Raw genomic sequence first — 18813 nt, 5'->3', positions numbered from 1 at the left:
AGCACATCTTTTTATAGGAAATTTTTCAGTCCAAGAATTTTAGACCAGTTCTAATCACTAAAGCACCATAAGCATCTATAAGGCCACACTGTCCTTTACACCACCCTGGCAATGTAAAGGAGCCTTGATTTACGCCTCTACCAGCTGCTCTAGGCACCCAAACCGACCTGCCTGCATTACCGGGGAGGGGCACATGACCGCTCTTGTAGCTTCCCTTTGCTTTCCTACCAGAAGTCATTTTTCTGTGGGGAAGCAAAGAAATCTGGAGGGGGCATGAATTCTGCACACGTGCAGTGACGCAGAATTCCCCAAGAAGTAACCTTCAGTGTTGGAAACCCAAGCATCACCAACAGGAGAGAACTGACCGGGTTAGTTTCACTGTCCAAGCTAAGAGGGGAACAAGGAAGAAAAAAAGCCAGACGTGATGTATTCGGGGTCTGTTTCTTATTAACACAAAAAGGGGCTTTACAATAAGTAAGAATCAGAGAATCAGGCTCTATATTCTCCTTCCCCCCCCCCCCCCCCCGGCCGAGTTTTAAGAGGCTAATAATCTCTTGAATTTAGACAGCAGCATCCATCTGGAAAAGTGCAAAGAGCTTTACAGCTTTACAGACATTAATGAATTAAGGCCCATCCTCCCTGTGAACTAGGTAAGAAATCACCCCTGTTTTATAAGTGAGGAAAACAAAGACACACAGCAGGGAAGTGGCAGTGCAAAGTAGCAGAGCTGGGAAGAGAACCTAGGTGTCCTGACAAACAAGTCTTGTATTTCAGCCACAAAAACAATACAGGAAGAGGTTGTTTCTTTAAAATTACTGTTGTTAGTTATGTCTTTTTAACACACAGGGGGCAAAGCGGCTACAAAGAATATTCAGAGAAGACTGCCACAATGTAATCTTAACTCATTTGCCTGTACCTGGATGGTGAAGCTCACATGGCTGGCTGCTCAATCCCTTAGATATACAACTGCCACGGCTGAGCAGTGCCAGCTGACTCAGGCTCAAGGGGCCTGAGCTAAGGGGCTATTCACCTGTAGTGTAGATGTTCAGACTCAGGCTCTAGGACTCTGTGAGGTGGGAGGGTCCCAGAGCTCAGGCTGCAGCCCAAGCACAAACGCTGTTTGTGAAGAACGACCCTGTTTTGTGAAACATGGATATTCAGGATCCTTAATAAATCTATTTACTCACAATTGTTTGCATTTGTGCTTAGCAAGGCTTCCCAGACCCTGCCCAAACTATTGCAATCAATGCAAAGTCTATTTCTATTTCAGAAGTAACATTGCCTTAAATACAACATAATAGATATGCGTAACACTGCAGGTGACGCCATGGTGAAGGCTGAAAGTTAAAAACAGAACTTAGATACAATTCAATTGCACATGTGGACTCGTACATTTCATTGTGTTAAAGCTACATCACCTAGAGATGACTTAGAGGTTCAGAGGGTCTTGCTGGGCGAGGTACTTGAAGCAGCATGAGAAGCATATTATACATCTAGATCTTTAGAATGTACACTCCCCATGTGTACAGGGCAAAGCTCACTACTGACACACCAGGAAACTTACACCATTGGAAAAATGCCAACTGAGGAGGCTGGCTATGTATATGCCTTTGCCTTCATCCAAGCCACATACACTGCTCAATTCCTAGAGCGATGGGCACCATCATACAATAAATAGCGCTCTGCTGGGAAGGGGCCAAAGCTCTATGTACTTTGCTAGAGACAACCAATAAAAATACAGAGGCATTTTAAAATCGACACTTGTCTCCAGTCCTAAGTCAAAGCTTCAGTTAGCCTGCATGTGGACACATCATATCACATCATATCACATCAAAAGAGTCAAGACAGCCTACAACAACTGAAAGGACAACGCTTTGAGAAACAGCACATTCCCATTTATTCCACATGGGTCCCCATTTTTTTCCTGGGTGGCCACTAATCAGCAGTAACTCCAACCAGGCAGCCCAAGGAATGCAGCCTCACTGTTAGCTCAAGCTTTGCACTTCTCTGCTAGCTGTTAATTATATGCATTGTGCATGTCTGTGATATACAGGCTCTTACTGTTTGAACCATTTAATTTTGTTGCTACAACCCTACTTTAAAGGTGGTAAGTGACTGAACACATCACTGTAAAGAGGCACATCAGTTAAAAAAAAAAAATACTGCAGGATCTCTTGGCCCTGAGAACAGTTCTAACAACAGAAGCTAAAGCAAAAGGATGCCAAGATCTTATCTTTCTCCTCCCTGAATGGAGCTTTGCTAAACGTCCTCTCATCGTAACTGAGGCCAAAAGCCAATTCACAGGGATCTTCCACTCAAGTAGGCTTTGGATCAGGCCCATAACGAATAATTTGCATTGAATTCGTTTTTGGCTAACCTGTCCTCCTTTAAATCACTGGCCTAATTTCAGCCTCTAATGTAACTTGATGCCAGACTTTCTCTTGGTTATGCGCAATGCAACATCAGAACACATCCGAATTGCACCCACAAAACCGAGTGACTAGCAACAGACTATTACACACATGCTTCCAAAAGATACATCTCAGACTGCGCCACCAGGTAGCAATAGTTACAATACAAATATTTATTTGAAAGCAGGTTCCAAGAGTACTGCTGTGTTGTAAACTGTTAGTTTTTCAAACTGACATTTTAATGGGAATAAAATAAATGTAACACTGCAGTTTAGAGGCAAATATTACACCAGAAAGTCCTACATAGTAACTTAGTTTTCACAGACGTAGCCACTTGTGAAGATTCAGTAACCTGCAAAAGGGCCATGGGTAAGCAGAAGACACAGCTTTCTTAGACTAGTTTTCCCACTGCCCAGTAGATGAGTAGCATAATTCAGATGAGTGGTCTTTGCTGGCTGAACATACATTGGTTACTCTGAGAGAAGCAAGCAAGTATATCTTACTTCTATGCCACAAATGTATTAACTGTCAGTCAGCATCAAAGTTACAATGTCTGACAACCCATAGGGGTAAGTCAACAGGGGAAATTCTACAGGACGAAGGTCAGGAGGATATTTTTCTTTGCTGTGACATGCTTAGTATGCGGCCATGATACACAGTTTCACAACCCAGATTTGGTGTAGCACAGGGAGGCATGCTTGGTATGGGTAAGCAATTCTATACCAAGCTCTGGAGCTCAGTGGATTCTCTGTTTTTGTGTCTGGCTGCTCCAGTTTGTAATGGGATTAGGGTCAGACCTCTGGACTTTTTAACTATGATTTGACTATCATGTTTCTTCTCAATGGCTGTCTAACTTTAATCAAAGTCATTTTACAGAGGTATCACAGCTGAGTCTTCATAGACTTTTAATGGAGTGAAGCTGCATACAACAAACATTTCTGTTCAGGGTAGCCCCCATCACAAATCTGTGCTGGTGCACTCCACCCTTTCTACTTGAAGTTCACTATTCCTGATACCAGAGAAAATTATAGAAACTCTCCTTTGCTGTGTTACATCTTCCCTCTCCTGAAAGTGGAGAGAGAATCCACTGCCAGGGACAATGGAGAGAACACTGCTTTTCCCCTTCTACCTGAAGACTCACCATCATAGCAGCCTTCCCTCCATCAGTTAGAACTTGATGGAGCCCTGCAGTCCAGCCAGGAGGAGGAGGAGGTCATGGAGTTCGATACAAACGGCTCCCCTTTCACTACCCAAGGTCCAGGCACACTGCACCTCAGCCCTACTATGTGCCACAGCACTGTCACCCTGAGCAGACCAAGACCCCATTCTCCCTATCGCTATCAGTGATGGGACAAGAGGAACTCCTCCAGTGACTAGTATGATGCCATTTTGCCTCTCAGGTGAGAGAACCCAGGGAAGGGTCAAAACCAGTACTGTAGCATTGTCCCGTTAACATTAGCTTTTCATAGTCAAACTCTTGGAACATGGCCAATGCTGACTGCTGCTCCCAAGGCCCCTCAGCCGCCCTTACCTTCTGCTCCAGGAGGGCCCTGCGAAGGGACACCCTCTGTTCCAGTTCACGCAACTCCCGATCATGCTGGGCCTCAGCCTGCATTTTGATTTTACTCTGATATGCATTCAGCAGCTCCAATTCTTGCTGCAGCTGCATCTTCAAAACCTGGCACTCCGCTTCCTGCGCCTCATCCAAACGCAGCTGTGAGGAGGAAGACAATAGAGATGTTTCACGGGGGGACAGCCACTCGTGACACACTGTACGGGGGAAAACGTTTGTTTTCTTAGCAATACAATTGCCTTCTATTGTATCCACTTTCAGTGAACAGGGAACACACAGTGACAAACACTGGGGGCAGTAAGATGGCAATGCTGCCGCAAGCTGCACTACAGAGTGGTCTCTGAACAGCTCTGGCCCCCTACAGGGAGAGCTGAAGGCTGGCTAAATGGCACTAACATCTACAGCTCTCGCTTGTGGGAAGCTTAGAAAAAGAAAAGTTCTCCTGTGTTGCATACAAGTGGCTAAATGGAATGCCAGATTTACTGGACGTTTGCACAGAATCCTAGTTCAAGATGGGAAACGGCTCCTAGCACACCTCCCTGCCAATGCAGAACAGTAACTAGCAGCACAGCTTAACAGCCTCAAGCCAGTTACACAACCATGAGCTTTAACTCTCACCATGCCTACACTAAGGCCGCGTTACCCAGCGTGGGAGTGCCATTCTTGAGTGCAAAGCAGAGAGGGCAGGAAAAGCTGCATGAGCCCAGATTCACAACAGTTCCCTTGCAAATCTGCTCTTAAAGCAGTGGGCAGCCTCTTGCTTTCCTCCCTGCTCCCCAGTACTCCCCAACACAGGAAGCAATGTCCAGGGCTGCAGGCTCAGGTAGCAACTTACTCGTCCAAACTTCTATTCTCTGCTCCCACAGACTCAGCCCCAGCAGGTAGACACATCGGGCCCTGCCTATGAAGCCATCAACATATCCTTCCCAAAAGCAAGCAGCATAAGCTTCTGATAGGGTTGGAATGAGAGGAGAGGGTGAGCAAAGGCAAATAAAGAGAAAAACAAATTCAAGAGGAGGATGAACAGGAAAAGGAGATACAGGGGCCACTATGCTAGGACCTAGAGCAAGCAGTTATGATCAGCTAGGAGTGCACCATCTGCTGATCCGTGTCAAAGGGGTCTCAAAACAAGGAAGGTTAGGAGCCACTGCACTAAGGATATGAAAAGAAAATTCTAATGCAGTTACAGCAGGGACCCGAAGTATTATGCATATAGTGAATAGTCATTAGTTAAAATGGCATTTACTAAGCTTTCAACGTGAGTGTCAATATCATTTCAGGTTTATATCTAGAAGCATTTAACCGACTAAAAGGCCAGGTTGAAGTAGCATATTGGTGCTCCATAAGAAGCAGCTGAATTCAAAGATGCAGGCTTGGTGCAAATGCAGCCCTCAGATTAAAAGGAAACACTTACTATGCACCTCTGTCATGGTAACTCAGGACTGACTGAAGTGGGTAGTGAGTATTTCCTCGGGATTTGAAGGCTGCTTCTGCAGGATATGAAGGACTAAGTCTGGGATCTGAATCTGGGTGCTGCATGTGTGGCAAAGGAAGAAAACAACCCTGCTGTCAGGGTGACCACAGGTCAAAATGCAAACTGATATGTTGGGCTAAGCATATGTATACTAGGTCTCAGAGGCACTCACAGCTTGTGTTGAGAGCATTTCATTGATGCTGTGATCATACTGCTCAGCTAGGATGGCCAGTTTCCGGGTCTGCTCTTCCTTGAGCCGTTTCAGGACAGCTTTGTGTTCACTCTTTGGTGTGGTCTCCAGCAGATGGTTTCTCAGTGCTTTGTACTGTCTGGTTTGGATCTTGCATGTGTCCTGAAACTGCTTCTTTATTTGTAGTTCTTTAGACTAGAGAGAAGGAGGAAAAAACCCAGCATATGTCAAAGATGGAAGCAATATATTCAGTGATATTTCATTCCATATTCAAGGGTAGGAAGGAGTTCACAAATCCCACAAATGTATATGAATATAAAAAGTGTGAAGAGTAAAGTGATGAGCACACAAGAGACAGAGATCATGCTGCTGCAGCTGCTTTGCCACTTTGCTAGTTACATTTTGTTGGTGTGCAAAACAATTAGAATACAGATGACACTTTTCTACCAAAGCTCCAGACTACATTCAGCTGTCACTACACAAAGGGACCCATTTGCCACTGGACTGGATTCAGTCCTTGGATTCAGAAGACTTCTTGTGTGATAGGAGTAATAGTTATTAGCCGTTAAAGCCTTACTTACACATGGCTGTGCCTGGATTTATTGCTGTGAAAAACGCAAACTAGGAATATTTTGTGTACAGAGAGATCATTTTTTATTTAGGATTCAATGACGGAAATTTGTATTTTAACCTCTGATGCTAGGACCTTACTTTCATAAGGGTTTGCAGTAAAGCATTATTTTATCAAGGAAAATTTTGACCAGTACTGGTTTGGTAACATTACTTGGTTAGCAGGGGACCCATATTTTATATCTGGAAGAGGGAGTCGTCATATGTAGTAGTATCTTGCCTAATCTAACAAACACTTAAATATACAAGTCCCTCCCCCACCCCCTTCGAGGCACCTGCTGGAGACCCGAGGTCATTCCTGTGCTCTCCTTTTGCACCCAAAGCTCTATGCGTTGTCAAGAAGTGTCAGTTAGCACTGAAAACAAAAGATTAGGAGTCACTAGATAGGGTTAAGTACCTGGATTTGCTTCTGACTTGCTGTGTAACTTTTGGTAAATTAATTCTCTCTGTGTTTCAGTGTTCGCATCTGGTTCATCCTTACCATCCTCACAAGGGACCTGTACAGTGCTTTGAGATCCTGAGCTGGGACATGCTCTACAATTATTACTATGGTTACCACCCTTCCACCTGAGCACTGGATGGGATTCGCTTTAGCCAAACAAGGAACAGCCTCTGAGATGTCACAGCTAAGCTACACGTGGCATTCACTCCAAGGAAGGAAGATGAAACCTAGAAACGCTCCCAGCCCCTGCCAGACTGGAGAAGAACAGAAAGGCTGGGAACAAAATCAGAGGTTTCAGCAGTGGCAACACAGAGCACTGACTCTGGGCTGCACGGTCAGTCCCTCCATGGGCCTGATGTTTAAAGGTGCTGTAGCAGTACAGTAGCAGGGGTGGGAATGGATTTCCGCCCCGTTCCATGGAGAAGCCCTGGCACCTGGACAGGGAAGACAGCTGCTTTAACTAGCACCTCCCGACTGTCAGCCACTCTACTAAGCAGTGCTGAAGTTGGTTCAGCTGCCTTAGAGGCAGGTAAAGCACAGCGTTTGTGGCTATCTAGAAGGGCCCTGTGGGAGCATAAAATAGCTCGGGCCCTGTTCTATATTTCCTTAATACCTCACTGCCTAAAGGGTTCTCACAACAAAATTTTTGGTGGCCTCAGAGTGCAGCCACCAATTCTTGCTGGTGGATGCTCTGACAATTTTTCCTAAAACACTTAATTAACTTCAGGAAAAACAAATATATATGCACAGATCCATGTCCATAATTTATTCAGGTAGAGGTTTTTTGTAGACTCAATAATAAAAATCATGTTCAATTGTTTCTATTCTTTACTGGATCTACACAGAATAGTAACACAAATAAGGTGCCCCCCCTCTTTTTTTTAAGACTTGCTAGCTAGTGAGTCTGCTGCTGTGAAAAGTAATATTTGTATGTTTGTTAATATCACTTTTCACAGCATTCTTACTCAGCCCTGGCAAGTCAGGGCACAAATTAAGCCCTGGATGGGGAAGTGAGCAGGGAGACAGCAGGGGTCAGGGATGATGGAGGGATGAGGCAGCAGCAGGAACCAGGGGTGATGCCGGGGGTGGGGGAGGAAGTGGGAGGGGCAGTGAGCCATGGGGCAGCACCTCTGCTGGGGTCCAGAGCCACAGCCCCAAACCCTAAGACTGTAGCCTGCTGCCCACCACCCAGGGCTGAAGCCTGACTCTCACCGCCCCCAGGAAAGTGGGGAACTCACTGGCTGCCTGCTCCTCTGGCATTTGTGGCTCCGGAGAGGGCAGGACCCAACCTCCGCTGGTGGCCCTGGGGAAGGGGCCACTGCTTGCAAACCACCCCCCGCCCTGAAGTTACTGCCTCGGAGGCCCTAATCACAAGAAAAGCCTCTGGTGGCCGCATGTGAGAAACACTGGCCTGGTTTCCAAAGAACACCCTGATTCCCTGGTGCAGAATGCCTGTATGCACTCTCTATTTCGCTGACACACGTATCACAGAGGGGAAGACGGGACTTTTACTCTTTCTAAATTAACCAAAAGCCATTTCCCTGCATGAAAGCCCTTCTGGCTGCTCTCCCTACCCCTGCCCTGCAGGGAAGTGCTTGTAGGCCATGCATTTCTATCGAAGACTTGGTCACAGCCAGGGAGTCGCAATGCATTTCTCCTCACTTTCTGTGAAGTTTCTCTTGTACACCAGACTTTATTTATAACTTTCCAATGCACAGGCTTTAACAACAGGAAACAGAGGCAAGGGTAAGTTTTCCAGTCAGGTTTATGACTGGATCATGTTGGTCTTGCATTGTGAGTTACCAGAAAGAGGGTAACAAGTAAGACACTCAGAATAATTATAACAGAGAACTTTTCATTAAAGGATTACTTCTAGTTACCATTCCTTCAGGAGCAGCCAATGACTACAAACAGACATCTGATTGTGAAAACCTTACTCTCAGTATAAAAGGAGTCAGTAAGCAGCAAAGGAGAGCCCTGTAACTTGGGCCCTTTAATAAAGGAAAACGTCGCTGAAGAGAGAATCTAGGTAACAACGGCAGCCAATAAACCATGTGCATGCACTGTTCAGAAGTGAGGGAAAGAGTTAATTCTAGTGAACAGTTCCAATAAAGCAAGTATTGGACTTCAAGCAGTATCGTTATTCCAATGGTCTTCGCTATTAGTGTTCTGTGTACACAGATTCAGTGCTGGCAAAAGGTGCTGGACTGACTCTCTGGACTCTGAAGTCCTTCATTAATCACAAAGCAGGTACAGCACATGCAGCAGTGTAAGCTTCCCACACTCCCTGCCAGTACGCTTGAGCCTGCCCTGTGGGGATGACCTGTAAGGGGGTTCAGTCTCCATGACCCAGTCAGGTCCCTTGACTTCTCTGCTGTAACTGCCAACCAGGGGCCAATTTCAGGGAGGGAATGAATATGGACACATTGTCTGCTTGTGCTGTACCATATCCCCTTGGGGAGCCACAATTCACGGTTAGCTTCAGAAGGATCAACCTAATGCAGCTGCTTCAGTTTTATTCAGCTCATAATGCAGGACTGCTTCTTTGTGAAGTCATCAGCTATTTCTGGGCTATACCCTTGGAGATTCGGAACACACTGATCAGATGGTCCCCTGTGGTCAGCAGTCAGGATTTAGCTATTGAATATCAGGAGATTGATAAATCATTCCTTTTCACTGCAGAAGTACTGTTTCCAAGATGGTTATTTTCCAGACAATTTCTGTCAAGAAAACAACCTACAGTTGGTGTGAACTGAGTCAGATGGGCAAATCACGACTCCCAGAGACCTAGAGCAACAAAGGAACCCCATGCTCCGTAAGGCACACGGCATATTCTGCTCTGGGCACAGCTGAAATCCTGGGTGGAGTGAAGGAGTCTCCCTCTGCACAGGACCAGGCAGCGATGTGAAGGGACTTATATCCCATTCGCTAAGCACCTCCCATGAGACAACGGGACTTCTATGGATGAAGAGATGGGCTTATAATGTAAATACTAACAGCCTCCACGACAGACGCACGACAGTTCTGCTCAGACACCAGCGTAAGCACAGGACAGAACGTGAGGCGGGTTATCATTAAATTCTTTTCCCCTCTGATGTTGCATTGGTTAATATTTTTTATTTGCATTTGCTTGTCCACCGACACTACTAAGGGGAGCACATCCATAGCCTGTTAGCTGGAGAGCTTGTTCATATTTTATTTCCATGTGCAGCAGCAAAATTAGGCTTTCAAAATGATTCCTTCATGATAGAAGGGTGGATTATTTTGGGCGGGGGTAGGGACTGGGGTGGGGGGGTGGTGGGGGCCTGCAAGGATAAAAATATTTAAAATCCAACTTCTAATAGAATTTAACCTTTTAAAAGGGAAGCCAAATTGCAGCTGCTGAGCAGCATCTTTTTAAAGAAGTGAGGGATGGTGTAGTAGGGGCCTGCCTGCAACACAAGTACAACCCAGTGATGGGATCCAGTTACTGCCAATACATATGGTGTCACGGGGACCTTAGCCACGTCCCATTATTTACGTAGCTCAACATATATGCATAGCCCCATATAGAACAAAAGCAGACAGGACCAGAGCCTCAGCTGCTATAAAGTGGTGCTGCTCAAATGAAATCAATCAAACTATGCCAATGCACACCTGTTAAGGATCTGGCCCAGAGTGCCCGTCTTGAAAATTTTACAATCGTTAATTATGGGAAGAACAATAGATGATTATGGGAAACAATGGGGTGGTGGGTGGGGAAGGATGAAAGTTAAGATAGCAAGATCATCTGATTGCTTGGTTAAGTAATGCAGGCATTGTGAAGAGTTGCTTTTTTAATAGAATAAAGACATGTACTATGTGGTTATAGGTTTCAGAGTAGCAGCCGTGTTAGTCTGTATTCGCAAAAAGAAAAGGAGGACTTGTGGCACCTTAGAGACGAACCAATTTATTTGAGCATAAGCTTTCGTGAGCTACAGGTCACTTCATCGGATGGATTCAGCGTCCACTGAATGCATCTGATGAAGTGAGCTGTAGCTCACGAAAGCTTATGCTCAAATACATTGGTTCGTCTCGAAGGTGCCACAAGTCCTCCTTTTCCTTATGTAGTTATAAACCTCCTTGAATAACTGAGCTTCATGAAAGACCTTAAAGAAGGAGAGGCTGGCGGTGTGGTGCAAAGGGCTTTAGCCCAGTTACAGAACATGGTTAAAGACCTTAAGGACTCCCATACACCAAAAACTGGAACCATGCTGGTGCTTGACACTGTGACATAGTTGTAACTGTTGGGTAGACCAGCCCTGCACTGCACTGTGCCTGGGAGCACAAAACATGGCCTGTTTACTCCCCCTCCCCATCTCGATCACGCTCCAATATTACGCAATACCTTCAGACTCTTAGGCTGCTGTCGAACTTCCATGACATGCTTACGCCTTAGCTCACGCTCTCGTCGCTTGTTGTATTCCAGCTGGTTTGTGAGCTCAGTTTGGTGCTGAAGCCTGATCAGCTCGCAACGCATCTTCTGGATGGTATTGAGATGGCGGAACTCCAGTTCTTGCATAGACTCATGCTGTCGCAGCAACATGGCGTGCTCCAGATCCTTCTGCGTCTGCCTTTTATTTAACTCCTGAGCCACAGAGCGAGAATTAATTGCCATGAGTTATTTGTGTACCTAGCTTAATTGGGATCACGTTCACCGCAGTGCATTTCAATGGTTCTACCAAAGCACACCCAAAGCAATTTAGATGGTACACCAGGGTTTTTCTGCAACTTACTTGTGGTAGGTATCAGGTATAAAATATTAGGAAAGGTGGTCAAAAAATAAATCACTTCACATTGCTTCTTTCTGTCATGGCTGCTAAACAATTCCAATTTACCACAGTTAAGTCTAAGATTCTGTCACAGATATCTTTAGTAAAAGTCATGGACAGGTCACAGGCAATAAAGAAAAATTTATGGAAGCCCGAGACCTGTCCATGACTTTTACTAAAAACATCCTGACAAAATGGGGAGTTGCGGGGTTCCTATACCGCCTGCGGTAGCTGGGCAGGCCCTGGCTTGGAGTTTGGGGGCCCCACCGCCCATGGGGGCTCAGAGCTCCAGGATCCCCCGCCGCCTTCGGCTTGGAGCCCCACCACTCACAGTGGTTTGGAGCTTGTGGCCCACGGAAGCAGAGAGCTGTGGGGTATCCCCGCCACTCACTGCAGCTCAAAGTTCCCAGCTGCCACAGGCTGAAGTCATGAAGGTCTTTGGAAGTCATGGATTCCATGATTTCTGCGACCTCCATGACAAAATCGTAGCATTAACCATAGTAGACGCTTTCTAAAGAGGTCTTTAATGCTGTCCACTATTATCCATTTGCTTTTGTTTACACTTCCCTACATAACGTATAGCAGTGAGACTTTGACAATGAATGATCCATTAAACTGGCATGTTGGTTTTCACCACAATGCGCCCATTTAAACTGGTCTATTACAAAAGTCACCCTAGATCAGGCAACACCACATCCTGTACCAAGCACAGGGTTTTGGCTACACAGTAGGTGTCCTATATGGTGTATCTGGGACTAACATGGTTCATGGGTTTTTACTACTCCCCTGCTCTCTCACCTCCCGAACTAAGTCCTGTTCCAGGTTATGGCGCCCGAGAAGCATTCTTCTCTTAAAGCGACGGCACTCCAGCTCCAAATACTGTCTCTGGCGCCGCAGCAAGTTGGCCTCCTCCTCTGCCTGGAAATGCTGAATGTTCTCCTTCTGTTTGGAGAGCCACTCCTGCTTCTCCTTCTTTGGAGTGCTCTGGTTTTCATTCAGCTCCTGACAAGACCAGGATAATTAATTTCAGAATAATCACATTAAGCTGTTTGACAGTGAACAACTGTGCTGATCTGCATAATCAACTACACTTTGGTTAGGCTGTGTTACTTCGTCCTCTTGTGCCCAGATATTGCAGAACTCTCAGCAAAGTGTATGATATTGCATATCTATGGCGATTCCAGGGGACAAGTTGAATTTTGGCTGCTTTAACTGTACATTTTCTTGAGTCTTTCATTTTAAGTTAACTTCAAAACATTGGTTTGCCTTTGAGTTTCCTTTAGACAAGTGTAAAAGGATACAAAAGCTTGAGAATAATATATTCTATCACTGATGATGTAATGCTACTTGTATTCGTGTAAATTCCAATTTATGAGGCACTTCTATTGGCCTCTCCAGAGGGAAAAAACCTTTCCATCTCATTCCAACTTCCAATGGAATGGTTTAAGATTTATACATACATACAAGTATATGACCTAGCCACTGACATATCACAGCTGGGATGACAATGGGACCAGGACAAATTCATCCGATGTCATTTACCAATATTGTTTATATAGGCCCTGATCTTGCAAAGCACTTAAGAACATGCTTAAGTGCTTTGGGGCCATTACATAGAGATATTTATAATACATTTAAGTCCCAAGGCAGGACTCAGTTATCAAGGACCCATAATTTACAAAGAAACAGTATAAGGCAGTAAATAGGAGAGATGATTGGCCATGTTTTCAAACTTGGATGCTAAATTTGAGACACCCTTCAATTCAAAAACAACTTTGACAAAGTCAGGAATTAGTCTGTTTACACAAGCTCTCCCTATAATTTGAGAAGTAATACATACTAGATGGACCAGTACTGTTATTAGACTAGTCCCCACATATAAAAGAGTTAATACCACACAGAATGCCACTGTATTTTATCAAGGAGAGTCAACACATCATAGGGCATTGTTCTTTAAATACTATCTATTGTATGACCAGAGGAAGATTCCAACCCATCACAGCTTTACAGGTCTCTCAGACCTACTACTTCCCAGGCTTCTCCCTCCCAGGGAATAGCTATGTTGGGGGTTATTTGTTTCTGGATTTGTTAACTGCTCGTTCCAAAGTTGAATCACAGGAGTTAATAGTTTAGAATTAAATGGCTCTTTCAAAAACTCAATGGTGGTTTGATGTCAGTCTGTAAAAGGAACCAGGAAGTCTGCACCTATAGGTCCCTATGGAGCTGAAGAAGATCACGATTTTCAAAATAATACAGTGGTTATCTACCCTAAATAGCTTCTCCCACTCCTTTTACCATCTTATAGAAGTTATTCTTTAGCAAAACTTCAAGAGTTCACCTTCACTGCTCTACATTCCTGCTTATCCAATAGAGGTATCGATAACCCAGTGATGAAAAATTTCACTAATTACAATAGTGAATGGTCTTCTATTTACAAGAGATGCCGCTATAAGATATATTCCATAGTATGCTGCTTTACCTCTTAACAGCGAGAACTCTCTTTCCTAAACTACTCTCTCACTCCCTAGCATTCTTAAGTTTGTAAGCACCTTGGCGGGCGCTAAACCGGGAAACAGTATTAAAGAATGGACAAACCTGCATTTCAGTAGACAACTATGTGGATAAGCATAAAAACACACACTTTGTTTTAAGATCAATGACAAACATTACAAGTGATGTCTTCAGTAAGCGTCTGACTGGAATCACAATACAGAATTTGCCATGATCATATTAAAAATTACTTTGCAACATATTGGCATCTCTTGATTCTAGGAGTTGTGTATTAGTACAATTTATCATACAAATACAATTGTATTAGTACAATTAGTACTTTATTGTTCTCATAACAGAGGGGTTACCTCTTTGAGCTGTTCTTTACGGAGCTTGTATTCTCTCTTCTGGGACTCCAGGAAGCTGTTCAGTTCTTTCTTTTGCTGGGCCTGAATATGTTGTTGAAATTTCTTTTCTTCATTGGCCATCACTTTAGCCTACACCAGAAGACAAAACCCAATGAATTTCTGTGACTCAAACAGTTTAACAGATCTCCACTTCCATTTCAGACCCCATGCGAATTGCTATTGCTTTGCACCTTTAACATATACTCACCACGCCTTTCCAAGAGAATCAAGACTGTGCAAAAATCTGCTCTCTCTCATTTCTCAGTTTCCCCCCATGAATGCACCCATTGACAGTCTTTACTCAGTGCTTTACTACTTAGACCTAAGCTCTAGCTTACTTTTAAACTAGTAATGAAGTCGACTCCCCTATGACAGGGAAAGCCATAGAGAGACACTCAGAGTAGAAGGACACTGTTTAAAAAAAAGAAAAAAAATGCTGCAGCAGTGAGTCTCAGAGCCCAGGTCTGCAGACTCGGTCTCGCGCTAGGACATTAAAAGGAGTACGCAGACATTCTTGCTTTGGCTGGAGCTTGGGCTCTGCAAGCCGGCAAAGGGAGTGGGTCTCAGATCCCGAGGAGGAATGTCTACGCTGCTATTTTTAGTGCCATAGCGCAAGCCTGAGTCCGTAGACTTAGGCTCTGAGATTTGCTGCCCTGGCTTTTGTTATTTTTGCAGTGTAGACATACCCTCAGACACTAGGATGATAAGCATGGTATAAAGATCGATATAGACTGGAATAGTTCCACCCAGTGACCAACAATAAGAACACCTAAAGAATTGTCACCAACCATCTTCGCTGGTGGCACTAGTCCATCATGATTTGTTAACAAAACAGTATATTCATACACAAATAAAAGTATGAACATTCTAAGCACAACTGACACTTTTCTGTGTAGGATCATTTTATCTGAATTAGAACTCCCAACAGGAGTCATACAAGGCAAGAGTGCTATTCTACTACTAAGATTTCTGGTCATTTCTGAAGAATGCACTTAATTCACTTTTAAAACATACACAAAATCAAGACGACAAAGGATACAGGACAACAGAAAGGAAAATCCTTACTGTAATTCTTTCTGGGCTCAGTATGCTAACATTTAGTACAATGCACTGTGATGCAGGACATACCTTTCCTCTAGTTACATAAACCCCTTAGTGTAAGGAGGTGATGTATTAGCCTTTTTCTAATTATCAATTTGCTTGGCTCCTGAAAACAGACACGTAAGAGACTACAATGTCATCTCTTCTTCAGTGAGGAGAAGTGGACAATTCAATGTAATTAACAAACATAGACCAGTCTCTAAATCTTAATCCCCTACCTCCTTCTCCATGGCTGCTTGGTGTTTTTTAATTAGCTTTTCCATTTCTGCAGCAAAGTTATTGCGCTGCGTTTCAAGATCTTTGTCCAACCTGAGGCGATGCTCATCCATCTCTGCCTTCAGTTTGTTCTCCAGTGCCATCAGCTGTTTCTGGTGCTGCCGTCTCATGCGTTTATAGCCAGACATCTGTTCTCGGAGCTCAGAGTCTTGTTCATGTTCCTGCATTTGCCTTGTCACCTAGTAAGACAACCACAGCAGGATAAAAAGTTAATGCATCTTAATTTGTTTTTCAGCATTCTTCGATTTACACAATAAAAGGATTCAATAATGATGTGTAACTTTGTTGGAAAGAAGAGCACTCGTTTCAGGGGCAGACAGCTAAAAACTGATTTGACTAAGAGAGAGAGCCTTCTCTTTTTACTGTAACACACAAAAAAATCAAATAGGTCCCTACTGGGCTTCTTTTAGTTGTTAACAATGCCTAAAAATGAGTGAGAGAGTGAGAGCGCATTGCCATCTTTATTTTGTATTTTAACGAAACACTGTTTTCAAGTGGGTTTCTACTGAGGAAAAAACTTCACAGAGGCGAAGGGTAGCACCCTGTACTAGCAAACACTTAAAGCGTGACTTTGCTTTCTTTTTTAGCTTAGAGCAGTATTTCTGCAATAGCTGTAATCTCAGCTAAATATGGTTTAACATAACATATTCTCAAAAGTCTAGAAGCGTTTAGCACAGAGGCCACTATGTGTCTCATTTCGAGGCCTAAACTTTTATAAATGTGACCCCATTTTATATGGTGCTATTCACCTCTCCAACACCAGAGGCACAGAAGATGAGACCTCAAATGCATTCAATATTAATGTTTATGTTGGAAAATCATGAGTCCAGTTATAGATGGGTTAAAAGTTCTCTGCGTTTCACTAGTAAAAATTAAGGAAAGTCATCAATTTGTATTGTGAAAAATGCTGGCTAGTGACCATTTTACAGATACACTTTAAATTTTGCAAGATCTAGATCAGTGTTTCTCAAAGGTAACCACCGGGGGTTTTCCTGCAGCCATGACAGCCTCCTGGGCAGAAATGCAGGAGGGGGCAAAGCAGCGCCCAGGGGCTGGGGGGAGCCTTCAGCCCCATCCCCCATCTTCAGCCGTGGGACTCCAGGGATGAGCTTCAGCAACTCCAGGCTTCAGGACACCCCTCCCGCCACTCCACCAGCTCCAGTCGTGGGGCACTGGGCTTCATCTGGGCCAGCCTTACCAGGCACCATGGTCAAGAGCCTGGGGTGCAAGGCTGCAGAAGGGAGCTCATGGCAATGGGGGGAGGAGAGGAAGGAAAAGGCGGAGTTCAGGGGGACAATGAGTAGTCTGGGGGAGGCAGTGGAGGCCATAGGGATCTGTGGGAGACCGGGGGAAGCAGCAGGGTTAGAGGTGATGGGGGGCCAGGGGAGGCAGCAGGGGCCAGGTACACTAAAATACAATTGTACATTATTTTTATTATAGAATCTGCAAAAAACCTACATATATAAATTACAATGATTTGGACATGTGTATGTGCATATTTATTTGTTTTTCCTAAAGTTAATTAAGTATTTTAAGAAAATTTGTCAGAGTGGCCACCAGCAAGAGTTGGTGGTGCCACACTGAAGCCACTAAAAGTTTTGTTGTGAAACCCCCTGATCTATGGCATGGCTTCACAGCAATGCAATAATGGAAACACCATACTGGACTGCCAATCTTATTTCTGTATTAAGGAGAACTGGTTCAGCTGACTAACCTATACGTGCATACAGTGTACACATACAGAAACTAGGGTGTAAAATTTAGATGGGAATACTTGCTTTTGTGGCATGAAACTATAAGCCATTTGATGCTGCAGATTCCCTATGTACTACTAGGCATTGTTTTTGAAAATAAATAAGCTGGGGGTTATATTTATGTTAGTAAGGTAGCTCTAACTATTTTTGTGATAACATTTTTGAGTGTATGATGACACTTCACATTCTGATGAAATCCTAAAAGCTGGAAGTAACATTATAGCTAAACCTCCAAATTCATCATGCTTATACAATTTAAGCAACAGAAAAAACTAAACCTACCAGTGATGCTGTGCGTATAGTAGCAAAGTGCTCTCGATTGCGGTAATGTGACTTGTGGCGAGATACTTGGGGTGGAGACTGTGGTTCTGATGTCCTTGTTCTAGAATCAGACTCTTCTCTGTAATTTTCTTCCTCCTTAACAGTGGGAGAAATATTAACAGTAGAGTGAATAAGGAGAATCCATGTTACTCAGATTGTCATGCTTCAAAGACAACCTTAAGAAAATAGAAGCAAAAATGCATCAGATGCACTAGTCCTGAAAGGCAACTGCTGACAATAAGCCAGCTGAAAATATAGTATAGAAAACAGAACCCTTGACCCTGAAACTTAGGATGCTGAAATTTCATTTCACATTGTTATGGCTAAGAGGAAAGCGACTTGCTCACCAGTGAGAGTGGAAAAAATAATAAAGGGAAACAAATTATTGAGATGTTCAACAGGCTACTTCCAACCAGCACACTACATAGCAGATAATATCTTAACCCAGCCAGCCGGACAAGCTCCTTCTTCACAATCATGCCAGATAATGAGGTTAATTTAACTAACTGTAGAAACACTCAAAGAAAAACAAACGTTTGATTTGCCATGTCATATTTTATATGTTTATGTTTTGAATCTATGATTCATCATCAGGCAATTGGTAATTAACTATGGTATATGCTAATCAACTGCCTGAGGAAAGGCATATATCCTTGTTCTATATCTTATTAAAGAAAAAGTTACAGCCACTCCCACCATTAACTATGAAAACATATGAGTCTGAAAAGTGTATCATGACCTCTGTGTAGTAAGAGCAGCATGGTTCAAAAAGAGAGACTGTTGCTGATCCTTCATCATTCCAAGGTAAGCAAGGGAAGTGGTTTCACAGCATGCCATGCTCAGAATGCTGCAATTCTTTTCCTGTGTAACTTGGTTCATTAATTAAAAATTCAGTCAAGTAATGGGAAGCTGGGTGGTTCAGGAACAGTTCTCTGCCACTGTTGTGGGTCTAGT

At 43.8% G+C, this 18813-nt stretch overlaps 1 protein-coding gene across 8 annotated transcripts in view; it reads right to left on the bottom strand.

The window, feature by feature from the left end:
- The window catches only part of TAOK1 (TAO kinase 1), a 144991-nt gene that overhangs the window by 11406 nt on the left and 114772 nt on the right, over window positions 1–18813 (bottom strand). For 7 of the 8 annotated variants that reach the window (XM_073315978.2, XM_073315979.1, XM_073315974.2 and 4 more), the window contains 7 exons: window positions 17821–17955; window positions 15727–15963; window positions 14369–14497; window positions 12309–12512; window positions 11087–11326; window positions 5631–5843; window positions 3943–4125 (listed from right to left, as the gene is read on the bottom strand). In XM_073315978.2, coding sequence (XP_073172079.1) covers window positions 3943–4125; window positions 5631–5843; window positions 11087–11326; window positions 12309–12512; window positions 14369–14497; window positions 15727–15963; window positions 17821–17955 — 1341 coding nt within the window. Of the gene's footprint in view, window positions 1–1030; window positions 1136–3942; window positions 4126–5630; window positions 5844–11086; window positions 11327–12308; window positions 12513–14368; window positions 14498–15726; window positions 15964–17820; window positions 17956–18813 lie in introns of those variants that run through there. The other variant, XM_073315982.2, reaches the window with a different exon arrangement.

The sequence above is a fragment of the Lepidochelys kempii genome, chromosome 17, assembly GCF_965140285.1.
Source record: "Lepidochelys kempii isolate rLepKem1 chromosome 17, rLepKem1.hap1, whole genome shotgun sequence".
Classification (NCBI taxonomy): domain Eukaryota; kingdom Metazoa; phylum Chordata; order Testudines; family Cheloniidae; genus Lepidochelys; species Lepidochelys kempii.
Note: the sequence above shows the minus strand (reverse complement) of the source record. Positions and strands in the feature narration are given on the sequence as shown.